Here is a 13,664-nt window from a genome sequence, read left to right as displayed (position 1 = left end):
TCAAGCAAAGAATGTTAAAATGGATTAAGTTATAGAAACCATGTCACAAATATTCTTTTATTGTATAAAGTGAGAATTCAGTTTGAGTCTGGCAGCCATCTGTACAGGCAGGGCAACCCAAGCAACTGGGCGACGTTGCCTCCCTCCGTGCCTTGAAGCAGCTCAGTCGTCGTTTGCAGAGCGAGCTGTCAGCGGTCCGATGAGGAGGAGGGCGATGATGCCCGAGCAGAAATAGGACAGCGATAACCGCCGACTATGGTAGTTTCTACCAAACTTTCGAGGTGAAACAGCGGCCGACCATGATGTGAGTATGAAGCCCGAGTTTTATTAGCGGGGGAGTCGCGGATTTTGCCGTTTTTAGGACCGTTTATCCGCCGCCGCTGCCGTTGTCAACGGTAAGGACCGGCTTGCTGGACCGCTTGGCTCTCCGCCGAGGAGGTAACGTTGCAGCATTACCCGGTGTCTTTTCAGCTATTTGTTTCTCCTCTTTTGGTCCAGTAACGTTGACAATTTAACTGTAGCGATACATGAAATGAACCCTCGTCCTGTGTAAACAGTCTGCGGTGGCACAGTTCTGGAAGGGTCCCCATACATATATCTGCTGTCCAGCACGTAGCCGGGTCCCACGTCCTTGTTTTATTTTATTTTATCCTCAAGCACAGTTTAAAATCTTAACAGCTCAACCACACATGACTAATATCCGCATTGACATATCTGTATTCTACCTAACTGATAAAGTAATGTAGGTAACGTTATTTTCGTCGGAGGGACTTTACGTGTGACAGCGGAAAATAGCCGGAGCCCACACACAGCTCCGTTATGTGGCAGTCTCCCTTTGTTTCTTTTCATACTAATCGAGCCCAAAGATGCGGTTGTAACGCAAAGCAAGGCTGCCTATATGGATAAAACGTTTTAAAAAAAACCATACAACATTGTTAATCGCAGTTGTTGTTAAGCTGTACTATGTGCGTTATATCTGTCTGATGTAACACTACCAGCCTTTAGCTGGAATATTAGCTCGATGTCAGCTTCAGACTAGCAAAAATGCTGCCGTTTGATGTTGCTAACTTTGAAGTCTATGAATGAACATTTAACGGTGTTTTCGAGTGGATTTCTTTGTGACTGGCTCAGATGCGGATGCAGTTTATTGCAGTGAAAGCTGATTGAACAGTAGATACCGTTAACCCTGCGAGACATAAAGGAAATGGGCGATTAGTGTAATAATATAACAGCAGCAGTGGTCAAAAATATGGTATTTACCGGAATAAGAACGCAGTGTAGGGGAAGTAACTGCGAGGTTGCAGGGTTAAGATTGTTGTCACTTTAAATGTAGCACAGAAACAGAATCTGCTGCAGGTTATTAAACATGGAGTGCGTTTCTTCATAGTGTATATAAAACAAAGTGCTGGGCCACACCTCATAATCTTTGAATTCAGGTGGTTAAAATCAACCCTGAGTGGTGTTATTGGAACGTGGGAGCCTTTAGGAACCACAGCAACTCAAGTCCCAGATACAGTTACGGAGTGGGGTCGCTGAGTGCTGAGGGATGTGGCATAGGCATTAACATCAGCACAAAAACTGCCCTGGGAGCTTTGAGGCCAAGGAGCTCTTGTAGGAGCAATATGCAGGTGGCCCAGTACTTTTGTCCATATAGTGTAATTGTAAATGGATACTTTTAGATCTTAGATCTTTGTGTGAACAAAATTCAAATGTAAAAACGTAATCCTGTCTCACAGAAGTGTATTAACCTATGGTTGGAGTTCTAGTTATCAAAACATCTGATTATTATTAGTTTGTTCCTGGGCTGTCTCTAATTATTGCATGCCCCTCACTTTCTTGCTTCAGTGAGATGCTTCATGGACCTGAGCTGAATACCAAATTACCCTCAAGCATCAAGAGATAGCCAGTCTGCAGGATGGAGTCCCTGGTGGAATGACAGTTTCGTCCCCCTTGGGTAACAAACCTTCAGCTAGAGAAAATGAACTGGGCCAGTGGATTCGTTTTTCTGGTCCTGGTGTTCTTCGTCACCTCGCAAACTGCCGGGGCCTCACAGCTTAACGCAGACGGAAACTACACGGAAACCGGTAACGCGACAGACGGAGGATCTGTCCCCGCTGTGTTCACAAGCGTGAGCCAGATAATTGCCCGAGAGGGGAGCTGTACACTGATTGATTGCAATGTCACTGGAGACCCATTCCCCAGCGTTCAGTGGTTCAACTCCCACGGTCACCGGGTGGACACGAGCGGTGAGATAGACTTTTTTTTTATTTATTTATTTTTTTATTTTTTTATTTTTTTATTTTTTTTTAATCCTTTATTTATCCAGGTAAAAATCTCATTGAGATTAAAAATCTCATTTCCAAGAGAGACCTGGCATCATGGCAACAAAAGTCACATACCACATAGGTATATAACATTCTTATATATATAACATTATTCATTATAAACCTGGTTTCCTGCTCTCACTTTCCTATTATAAAATGATCACATTAAAGCAGCCCACTGAAATGAGTGGTTCCTGACTGTTTTTCTTTTTGCAGTAACATTTTTATTTACTTGCATCATCATCATTGTTACCACATGAGTTTAGGGTGATTTTCTTAATTGGAGTAAGTTAACCAGGACTTAGAAATCAGCATAAACACTACAGGTTTCTCCCCACGGGAGCTTGTGCTGTGGGCTTTAAACATTCTGAGCAGTCATCGTAAGAATCTAAAGACCAGAAGCATTGCTGGCTCTGTATTCAAAGAGGAGTCTGACTTGTGTTCCTGGGGGGATTGTGGCCCAATTATTCTCCATTTTGTCTGGCAGCAGTGATTATTCTTTTTCTGATGGATGGTCTGTGTCAATTAGATTCAGGAAGCCTTAAACTAGTGATTTTCTTTCGAGCCCACTATCCTTTTGTCTGTGATCCGCCTTAGTAGAAACAGGGAGGGAGCAGTGGTTTGTTGTTTTCGCGATCCTCCTGAGCCGACCTGTTGAAACCTGCTGTTGAGAGCGAGAGAAAGAGAAGCCGCAGTTGTTATTATGACCTACAAACCCAGAAGTGCGTCTGTACTCGCCACTCAGCTTTTCCCTTGGGTTACACTCAGGAATATAATTAGGGGCAGATAGATTTTCCCATAGCTGGCAGTACTTCACTGAGCAATAAACGTAGCAGTCACCAACCTGGATCCTGTAAAACGAAGCCAGTTCATCATACCCAGGACATATTTCTGTTATCAGGTCTCACTTACTGTAACATTACCAGTCAAGCTGTCACAAGAAGCTGGTTATCGACTCGATAAGTCTACCCAGGGTTTATCAATCTAGCTGCCAACACTTTCAAATGAAAGAGGGGCGACGTTAGCAGTACCTGGCCAATCAGAAACATGCACAGATCTGCTGGTGAAAGTTCTATGCATGCTTTTTACAAAGATAAAGATTTAATGTTACATGTTAAACACATGGTAATGACTGAAGGGAGCAGATGTGGGTGTGTGAGAGGAAAAGGGCTGTATGAATGTGTGTCTGGCTTTATCAAAGGATAAGTGAAGGTCCAAAAGTACATATGTGTCCTGTTTATGATTAAGATTAAAAGAACAAAAACTATTTCCAAACAATTGAAACTGATGCTCATCCGGGAACAATAGCGACTTTTAGACCCAATTTAAAAAAACAAACCTTAAACCTTCTTACTAACTCAGCGCTAAGATCTGAGGGATACTCCAGGAATAGTGCCTTTCCCCAGAGCTGATTGATCAGTAGTTTTGTACCTGTTGATCTCTTGTTTTAAACAGAACATGCTCAAGAGCAGGTGGCGTGTGAAGCAAGAGTAAAACACCCAAGGTTAACCCTGAAGTTCCTTCGATAAGCCCCACATCCTACTTGGTAGCACAGGCTTCTGCGGTTTGTTAGCTTGTAGTACTCGGCAGCACATCAGTCATTTTATAATCTGGTGGTGGTGATAAAATTAGAAATGCTCGCCTCCACATGAAAAAGGCGGATGGGTGGGACACTGTTTGCCGGCCAGGCTACATTTCCTGAATGCCCATTCATCCTTCTCCTCCGGAGGATAGCAGTGTGGGAAATTGATCGTGATTGCTGAGTAGAAAGGAGCAGAAGTTGTTTTTAGACCTCATACTGCAGATTTGTAAAAGCCCTCTGCGATTTCTGTCCATCTCTTGCTCCCACACAGTAGAGACAGTGAGTAGCTGGGGAGGAGGTGAATGCACTAAAACGTTGCTCTGTGGGGGAAATATGCAGCAAATAGGGTCGTTAAAAACAACTTTCAGCCAAAGGTAGAAAACGGCAATAACTCAGGGATGTTAACTGCATCTGCAGAAAGACTGCAGAGCGACTAGAACGCACCTGCGCTGTGCTGGGCTGCAAAACCTTATCAGACAAGCATCTCTTAAGCTGAGCTCAGCACAAAGATTGGAATCAGGTTGAAACAACAAACTTTGTTTGGTCTGTAAGTAACAATATCTCCACCAGCACCTCCGCAGCCCACTCAGCAATATGTTCATACAACGCTTTATTCTATACACTTTGGTCTACCTCACATCCACGGTCACTCACTAATTAACCTGGCATTACAGGTGGATGATATACTCTAAGTCATATTATAATATGTCAGCAGAATTTATGATATTTCTGATGATATAGAAGAAGAAAAAACACTGAATGGTAACAGCATTATGGATAAAGTAGGAGTGACACAGTACAAGTTTAAATGTAAGCACACAAATATAACACAGCTGCTTAACGCTTTACTTTAATTGTTCTTATTAATAAGCTAAGCCTGTAACGCGTCAGGAGCTGCACAATATTGTCACATAAAAATGAAATTGATATTTTCTGCCTGGGATGTTTCCACACAGTTACTGTAACTTTCATCTACCATTTGTCATATGGAGTGCAGCTAGCAAATACTCCAGCAAAGCATATCCTTGTTATGCTTAATGATGGGTTATTGTTATTATTTCTTTTATTTATTTATCTTTGCCTCAAGTGGTAAAACAAGTTTCCACCTTCAGTGAACACCATAGCTGGATTGGCCATCGGGCATACCGGCATTTGCCCGGTGGGCCGATGGTGATTTTTCGTTTTTATGGGCCGATGATTTTTTTTTTATTTATTTTTTTTTATAACAGTATAAACAATGAAAGGTGATGGATTGGCCAGATGCTGGCAGATGTGTAAAAATAACTCAGTTGTTTGGTGGTGGCTATGGCGGAGCTGCCACAAGAGGCCAGGTGGATGAGGGAAAGGTGAGGCAGGAGGAGCAGAGACCCGAGGCGGCCGCCGGTCCGAGTGTCAGGTGAACTGAACTTCAGGTAAGAAGTCTATCTGCAGTCTATCTGTGTCAGATATAAACCAAGTTTAGGTGGAGTTTATTTTCGTTGTGCTGACTTTTTACCGTCAGTTACAATAACTCGTACTGCGTACTAGCTAGCATGACGGAGTTTCTACAGCTGGGTGGGTGCTATGTTACTGATAGTGAACTTTATTTTATTCATAAGGTTAGTTAGTAGAGTTGCCAACTAGGGCTGCCACAAACGATTATTTTGATAGTCGACTAGTCACCGATTATTTTTGCGATTAGTCGACTAATCAAATCCATTGGACGTAAAACGTACAACTTATTGCATCAGCAGCATCTGCTCTCATATAACTATCATTAGCTTGCAGCTTTAAGTGTTTAAGGTATGTGCTAACTAAAAATGAAGACAAAATGATAGTTTATTAAATTTTAATGAAATTTGCAGATTGTTTCGGTGAAGTTTAATAAACTCCTTGCTATCTAAAATATAACAGGACACCGGAGTAAATTCTCGAGCATCTCACACTTCTGATAATCAGTTGTCTGCTTGATGTTTATTCAGCTGTGTAAAAACTATAACTTTAATCTCAGCCAAACCGATTCACTCAGGAACAAATAAAATACTAAAAAAAGCCAAACAATAACATAACAAGTTATCTAAGTGACTTATATATCATGTTTAACCTAAGTAGTGAAAGACGGCGGTGGGTTTGAAAACGATTTGCCAGGAGTCCGGTGTTCTCACGGGCTCTAGTGAGCCTTGCCCCCGGCTAACTATCGTGCTAGTGGGTAACAGACGTCTCCGCAAACGTCAGAGCGCTTTTGAAAGTATGTGGTGTCTTGATAAACTGAGCAGATATTTGAGGTTTACACAGCTACATTCTCGCCTGAAAATATGTTAAACTTTATTTTGTGACCCAAAAAGAATAATAAGAGTAATATTAAAACTAACTAGCTGCCGCCATTGTTGGAAACTGAGCTGGGCTGCGCTATGAATTCTGGGACACAGCTTCTTCTTCTTCGGGGTTTAACGGCAGCTGGCATCCTTGTACATGCAGTGCTGCCATCTTCTGTTTCAGTGCGTTATTACACTCTTAAATCCTACTACTTATTCCTGCGTCTTTTGGGATCTTACAAAGCTTCAAACGACGCGTCGACTATTAAATTAGTCGTCGACGATTTTAATAGTCGACGTAATCGTGACTAGTCGACTAATCGTGGCAGCTCTATTGCCAACTGTCCCCTAAAAAATGGAATGGTCCCGTATTCAGAGAAAATATTACGCGTTTCGTATTGAGGTGAAAAGGAACACAGTTTGTCCCGTACTTCAGCTAAGATGGAAAAAGACACAAAGCTGGAGTTTTTCTCTGTCTTTATGCTGTCAGCTGTCTCTTCTTCTCTCATTCAATCGTGAAACTGATCAATGATCAGCTGATCGGCATTTCTCTCTTGTTTATTTATCGCCCACTTTGCACCAGAAAGAGGAAACCAGCGGTTGTCGTGTTAAACAACAGCAGCATGTTTAAGCTTGATCAGCTGTTGTTAGAATTTATTTAATATTACTTTCTAGCATCAGCTGATGTTTGCTGGAGCCACAGCTGTAAAAGCTGCTGGTCATTATGTCGGTTTGGTTATCTGGTGAGAGGAAAACATGAAGATGAAACCAGGAGATGTCCTTACTGAATCATCAGAGCTGAACAGGTGATGGAGAAACAGGTTTACCTTTTAGGTGACATGAATGATTGAAGGGAAGTTAAGAACTGTTTCTGAGAGACAAATAACACCAGGATCCTTTCTGTGTAGCTGACAGCTGGTAACTGTGCAGGGGCGGGTCTAGCAAAGCTTTACCAGGGGGGCAGGTAGGGCATTAATAGGGAGAGGGGGGCACAAAGAAATACTTTTCTTTCTTATTCTCATTTAAAATATCTAGCTTTTATTAAATAATTATCTGAATCTTACAACCAAAGTTTTTATCTGATGTACAACGTATAGAAATCATACATATACCAACAAGATAGTGTACATCACTGTCACAACAGCGTTTGTTTTCATTCAAAGGCTTTATGGTTTTTCCTATAATACCTGGTGGGCCGGTCTCTAGTCAAAATGCCCAGGCCGATTTTTTCTCCCAGTCCAGCCCTGGTGAACACAGTTTTCTTCCAAGTATTCTGCTGTGTTGGAAGAGGCTGAAGCAACTCCCTCTGATCTGATTGTTTTGATGATGAGTGTTGTACGCACCAGTGAGCATAACCACGTGGAGCTGCTGTGACAATGAAGTCATCATGTGGTATTTTATATCACTTAGAAATGTATACAGGTATTGACAATGTGGTATGTGGTACCTCACTAACAAGCACGTCTTTGGACTGTGAGAGGAAGTCGTCTGCTTCTCCATCCCTCACTAGAATAGCTCATGAGGGTGAGAACAGCAGGCATCGAGTGCTTTTCTCCTTTCCCTTTAAACCACACACAGGTGTTAACAGCACCACACTGACTCCAGGCAGTTTCTCAGCTAAAACAGCCACTTCACTATTCTAATGAGAACTGATACAGAACCAGCAAACATTTAGGCTACACACACACACACACACCCTGTATGAATCGCTCTGCCATGGATTTGACTGTAAACCACATTTTAATTAGACACTTCTCGAGTTACCTCCTGTGCTGCCTGACAGGTGCTGTTAGTTATCTGTCACCACAACTGGTGGCCAACCCTGTGACTGAGGTTATCAAATGTAGGCTAGCAGGGAACCAAACTTTATAGATGACGTCATTACCCGTGATCTGTTTACAAGTGGGTAAACAGATTGCTTGTGTGCCGATCAGTGCTGGAAACCCCAGCACACCGAGACATGTTTAAATATTGAAAGCATGGCAGGAACACTAAGGTCACTTCAGCTCTGCGCTCACACGCACATATGCAAGCCACATGTTACCCTAAAACGAGTCAGCTCATTTATCTCATTAACATGTAGCACTGTTGAATTCAGCATAGAGGTGAATAAGAGAGTGCCAATGCTTTAAAGGACTTTCTGTACAGTAACAGGACAGGCATGAAGATAAAATGCCGTGTTTTCCTGAGCGGACGGATTCTAAAACGCAGAGTGAGAAGGGATAAAAAAACAGAGTGCTCCTCTTCAAAAGCAGCAGCTGCAGAAACACAGCTGAGGAGAGGTTACAGCGGACTCGCAGAGCAGGGAGACTGATGCATTAAGAGGATTTTCAGGGTTTACACTCTGACTTCAGTAGGCCGTGTTGTACCACTGAGTGGTCATGATTCTAAATCTGGTCAGGATGTCCAGTTTCTGCTAAAACTAATGACGGGATTTTCTTTCTGCATGGTCTAAAATGTTTGGCAACCGCGAAGACGTCTCAGTCGGAGCTGCTGTAATAAAATGATTTTTAACCAGATTTTTTGATTGGGATTTAGTTTACTCAAACATAGCAGACAGCTTTTCTTATTAAATGATAGAAGATAAAAATGTCTACATTTCTGTCAAACAAGGTAACAGAGTCATTGCCTTGAATAGACAAAGACCATTTGTGCCCATAAGTCACTTCTCAGAGGCTCAGTGCAGGCCAGGAAAAATCTCATGTTGTTGGCTCAGTCGGTTAGGATAACACAGCCATGACCAAAATAACTTCCAAGGAACAGAATCTGCACATTAACAGGGAAAACCAGCAGCAGTGACACAGTCAAATCCTCCAAACACATTTCAAACAGATGGGCCACAAAAACAAAAATCCTGCTTCTTTAAAAGTTTTTTATTGGTCCGTGCTTTACACATTCGTGACCTTCTCTGTGTCTGCAGGAGGGAAGTGGTCGCTGCTCGACAACGGTGTCCTCAACATCACTGGCATTGAGTTCGCGGACCGCGGGAAGTACACCTGCATGGCGTCCAACGCGTACGGCAGCTCCAACTGCACGGTGACGCTGCGCGTGGTGTTCACCAACGGCGACATGGGCGTGTACTACATGGTGGTGTGCCTGGTCACCTTCACCATCATCATGATCTTGAACGTCACACGCCTCTGCATGATGAGCAGCCACCTGAAGAAGACGGAGAAAGCCATCAACGAGTTCTTCCGCACCGAAGGCGCAGAGAAGCTGCAGAAGGCCTTTGAGATCGCCAAGAGGATCCCCATCATCACCTCGGCCAAGACGCTGGAGCTCGCCAAGGTGACGCAGTTCAAGACCATGGAGTTTGCGCGGTACATCGAGGAGCTGGCCCGGAGCATCCCGCTGCCCCCACTCATCATGAACTGCCGCACCTTCATGGAGGAGATCCTGGAGGTGGTGGGGGTGGAGGAGATGAGGCACACCTTCCTCAGGCAGGCTCCCGACGGACGCCGGCTCACCTCCATCGGGGTGAGAGATGTCTTCACAATCCTGCAGGAGAGGGAGCGGGGACGCAGCGAGTCACCCGCCGCCGATTCCGACAACTCCTCCGATCACGAGCAGCCGCAGCACATCGCCATCCAGGTGTCGGTCCACCCGCCACTCGTTGTCGGCGGGTACAGCGAGGAAGCCACAGAGCAGCCAGAGGCTACGGTGTCCCCGTCCCCGCCGCCGTCTTCTCTTCACCACAATGAGCAGCCCGAGGACACCGAGGAGGTCGCTGCCGCCGACGAATCGGTGGCAAGCAAGACCCCAACATGCCAGGTGTTCTACGAGAGCCACGTGTGACGAACTGTGGCGAGCTCTGGAGAGACGATACGTTACCCTGCTATGCATTTCCACTTGAAAAAGGTCCATAAACATTTGTAAGTTCACATTTTGAAGAGAAACAATCAGTTGTATTTATCGTTTGTGAACAATCTCTCCAAACCTCTGCAGGCTCATCTACTGAAAATCAATCAAAAGGAGACTCTGGGTGCTTGAATGTATCCGGGCGGAGGAATATCAGTGTAAATGTAACAAGCAAAGCATTGTAAACGGGCATTTCCTGTGTTCTTATTTAAAGAGTTGTGGGGATTTTTCAGTTGGTAGTTTCTTACAGTGCTAGGGGTTTTTAACGACATACTTCAGAAATCTGCCTCAAGCTGCTCTGCGTGCTCTTGTTTTCGGATTGTTAAAGCGAGCTTCCTAGATCCACTCCAGAATTCACATCCAGCTACTGTCACAGCCTACAGATGCATGCCGGACTCGAGGAGCAATAGCCGACAGTCCGACTGCTTACTCATGATTGTACAGCTCTCTGCATCTCTAACAACATGGAAGTAAGCGAGGAGAGAGAGAGCACACACACTGGGTGGAGCTTAGATCTGTTTCCTTTGAAATACTTTGAGTATTTTTATTATTACTGCCCATTTTGTGCTGTGATTTTTGTTTCTTAGTCATTTTTATCTTCTTACTAAGACTAGTGTCTTGTTTTCGCTTGAGTAGAGAAGAGCAGCTTCGCTTCCTTTGTGATTTTATTTTAATTTGACTCCTGACCTGATTTCTGCGTCTTCGTCTTGCTTCTGCAGAAGCTTTACAGTACAGTCGTATTTCTGCTGCATGTTGGGATTTTAGACATCTTTCTCTGGGACTGAAATGACTCCTTTTGTTTGGCCCTTCGCTTGGCTTACAGTCCAGTCTGTGGCAGATATGAGTGGGCGATGTTCTGCTTCTTCTGGTGCTCTTGAGATGCTTCTCTTTTGTAGTGGAATAAAATGAAAGTGCTGTGCTTAAAATGATTCCACAGTTTGGTCTGATGTCTTTTTTCATTATCAATCATGAAGTTGGCATATTAAATGGAACTTATTATGATCATTTCCAGCTATTACAGCAGCTTTGCATGATTCACAGTTCAAAGTAATCATTTATCACAAGCAACCCTGTATGAAATAAGCCATTATTAGCACCTCTCCATTTACACCAGTAGTTCTCAGCTTTTTCTGGTGTTTCCTTTTTTCCCAACAAGCAAAAGGTTCCTGGTTCAATTGTAGGAGGAGACAAATGTCTTTGGAGTTGTATCAGAAAGAGCATCCAGTGTAACATGAAACAAACAAAACAAAAACATGGAGCTGTGGTGACCTCTTGTGAAAAAAATGGAACAGTCATCTTACTTCTGATTGGCTGAGAGAAGAGAAGCTAAAGCATCAAGTGGCTGCAACTATGCCCTTTATTAATACACTAACAAGGCTTATTTTGAGCCATGACTCATGCAAAGTTACTCTAGTAGAATCAAGAATAAAAATCTAAGATGGAAGTGGGAGTAACTGACCTCCTTTAAAAGCTGAATAAAGACAAAACAAGTTGCATTGAAGTTTTGGTCCTTTTATTCTTTTTCACTGCAGTCCAATAACAAACCATTCAAGGTCTGTGCTTTTTCCTCAACTTGAAATAGTATGCTCCCGAAGGCATTCATGTGAAGGGCGTTAATAATGCAAGTTAGACCTTTTTGTGTAATGGCTGTGGTAGCCATGGCTACGAGGCTGTGCCAGACACAGGTGATGGATGAAACAGATCTCCTGAGAAGAGAAAAAATAAGTCTCATTTCTTTCAGAATGCAGGTGAACAGCAGCACATTCATTCAAACAACAAACCCACAAACTGAGAAGCTGCACACAAAATGTTCACACAGCTAATCCGATGATAATATGGATTTAGGTGAGAAAGCCCTGTTTGTTTTTGAATCTGCAAGAGGATCAGACGCTGTTTTGTGAATATAGGTGAACAGGGAAAGGACAGAGTCATGAATGATAGATGTGTAAGTGGATATGAGGAGACGTGGATCGCTGTCAGGTCGCTGAGACACTGGGCAGGGACTGCTCACAGAAGCTGGTCCATCTCTGGGAAACCTGAACCTCTCAAACTTAACCCCATTACTGCGTTTGGGACAACATTATAAGACTTCCTGTCTGCACTAATTAGCTTCTGCTAGTCTGAGGACAAGAGCTAAATCACAAAGTGCAGTGCGAATAAACAAATGTCTCAATCTGAGAGAAGTTTTTTGTGTTTCAGCAGCAGGCTGTTGCATTACACCTAAAGGGAACCTCAGACGCTTCAGTAAGACACAAGAGTTCATTTTAGACTTGAAATCCTTTTTTAACATCACAAAAAAAGCAATTAATATCTGTTTTACAAACATGTATAAACAGAAATGACTTCACGTGTCAGATTTCTTGCAATATGACTGAGCAGTTGTTGAGAAAGCTGCAACCACAGATTATTAGGAGAGACTGAATGAGAGAGAAGATGTTTCATACTGTCTATGCACAGCAAATCATCAGTAGAAGAATCATCAGTGGAAACCTATTAGCTGTTTGTTCTATCCTGCCACACACACACACACAGTGTCAGCGTGTCCTTGGAGGAAAGTGGGGTAAGATGAGCCAGTGGGTAAGTAGATCCACCCTAAATTTAGGTGGCATTTCCTGTTTCAACTGGCTCTGGAGGAAGAACCTGATAAAGTGGATAACATTCTTTTTTAAACAAGATTTTCTTTACATCATCAGTTTCATATCAAATTCTGCTTTTATCTTAGATTATATACAGTAAAGTTATACCACAGCTGCCAGATGTGCCACATCTGTGTCAACAATATGGCAAATTATGGCTGTGGAGCAACATGAGAACAGAGAGTGAGTGCGTGCCTATACCTGCTAATGTTTCTAAGTGCCCGAATAAACAACATGCAAAGCAGGGTGGAGAGTATTTGCACAGCATTTGACTACAAACAATAATGAAATCCTTACAACGTTTACAGTAAGTGATAGCTCGGCCTGCAGGTTCTTCCTCTGGCAAAGACCACAAGATTGCAACCACAACTCCAAAGAAAACCTGATGACCTGAAATACAAAGCAGCCATTACATGAAAGGAAAAGAGACAGCAAATCAAGAGTTACGCTCACTGGACAGTTTATTAGGTACCTTCATGGTCCATGTTGGCATGACAGCATCACACATCTATGATTTGAATCTCCTCTTCCTCCGCATCTCAAAGCTGCTCTATCACACTGAGATCTGGAGACTGTGGAGGTTGTTTGAGTTCAGTGAATTCATTGTCATGTTCAAGAAACCAGTTTGATCTGAGCTTTCTGACATGGTGTGTTGTCCTGCTCGAAGCAGCCATCAGATGGTGCACTGTGGTCATAAAGGGATTGACATAACTGGCATTAATACTCAGGCAGGCTGTGGTTTTTAAATGATGCCCAGTTAGTACTGAGGGGCTCAAAGTTTGCCAAGAAAATATCCCCAACACCATTATACCGCCACCAGCCTGAACTGGTGATACAAGGCAGGATGGAGCCACGCTTTCATGCAGTTGACACCAACTTCTAATCCTACCTTCTGAAAGTTCCAGAGACTCATCAGACCAGACGCCGTCTATTGTTGTCCAATTTTGGTGAACCTGTGAACTCAGTTTCC

General features: G+C 43.2%; 1 protein-coding gene across 3 annotated transcripts; it reads left to right on the top strand.

Moving 5' to 3' along the window:
* On the top strand, window positions 1-10,987 carry mfap3l (microfibril associated protein 3 like). 3 transcript variants are annotated; one of them, XM_084923915.1, is made up of 3 exons: window positions 1-304; window positions 1,846-2,246; window positions 9,121-10,987. In XM_084923915.1, the coding sequence occupies exons 2-3, from the start codon at window positions 1,979-1,981 to the stop codon at window positions 9,993-9,995; spliced, it is 1,143 nt and encodes a 380-aa protein (XP_084780041.1). In that variant the 5' UTR covers window positions 1-304; window positions 1,846-1,978; the 3' UTR covers window positions 9,996-10,987. The 3 variants fall into 3 exon arrangements, with proteins under 3 accessions (XP_084780041.1, XP_084780042.1, XP_084780040.1); XM_084923916.1 differs by having other exon boundaries at window positions 1-395; XM_084923914.1 differs by having other exon boundaries at window positions 1-438.
* Window positions 10,988-13,664: the final 2,677 nt, after the last annotated feature.

The sequence above is a fragment of the Perissodus microlepis genome, chromosome 3 (assembly GCF_051167445.1).
Source record: "Perissodus microlepis isolate ML-2025 ecotype Zambia chromosome 3, ASM5116744v1, whole genome shotgun sequence".
In the NCBI taxonomy this organism is placed as follows: domain Eukaryota; kingdom Metazoa; phylum Chordata; class Actinopteri; order Cichliformes; family Cichlidae; genus Perissodus; species Perissodus microlepis.
This window is presented reverse-complemented; position numbering and strand designations above follow the sequence as displayed.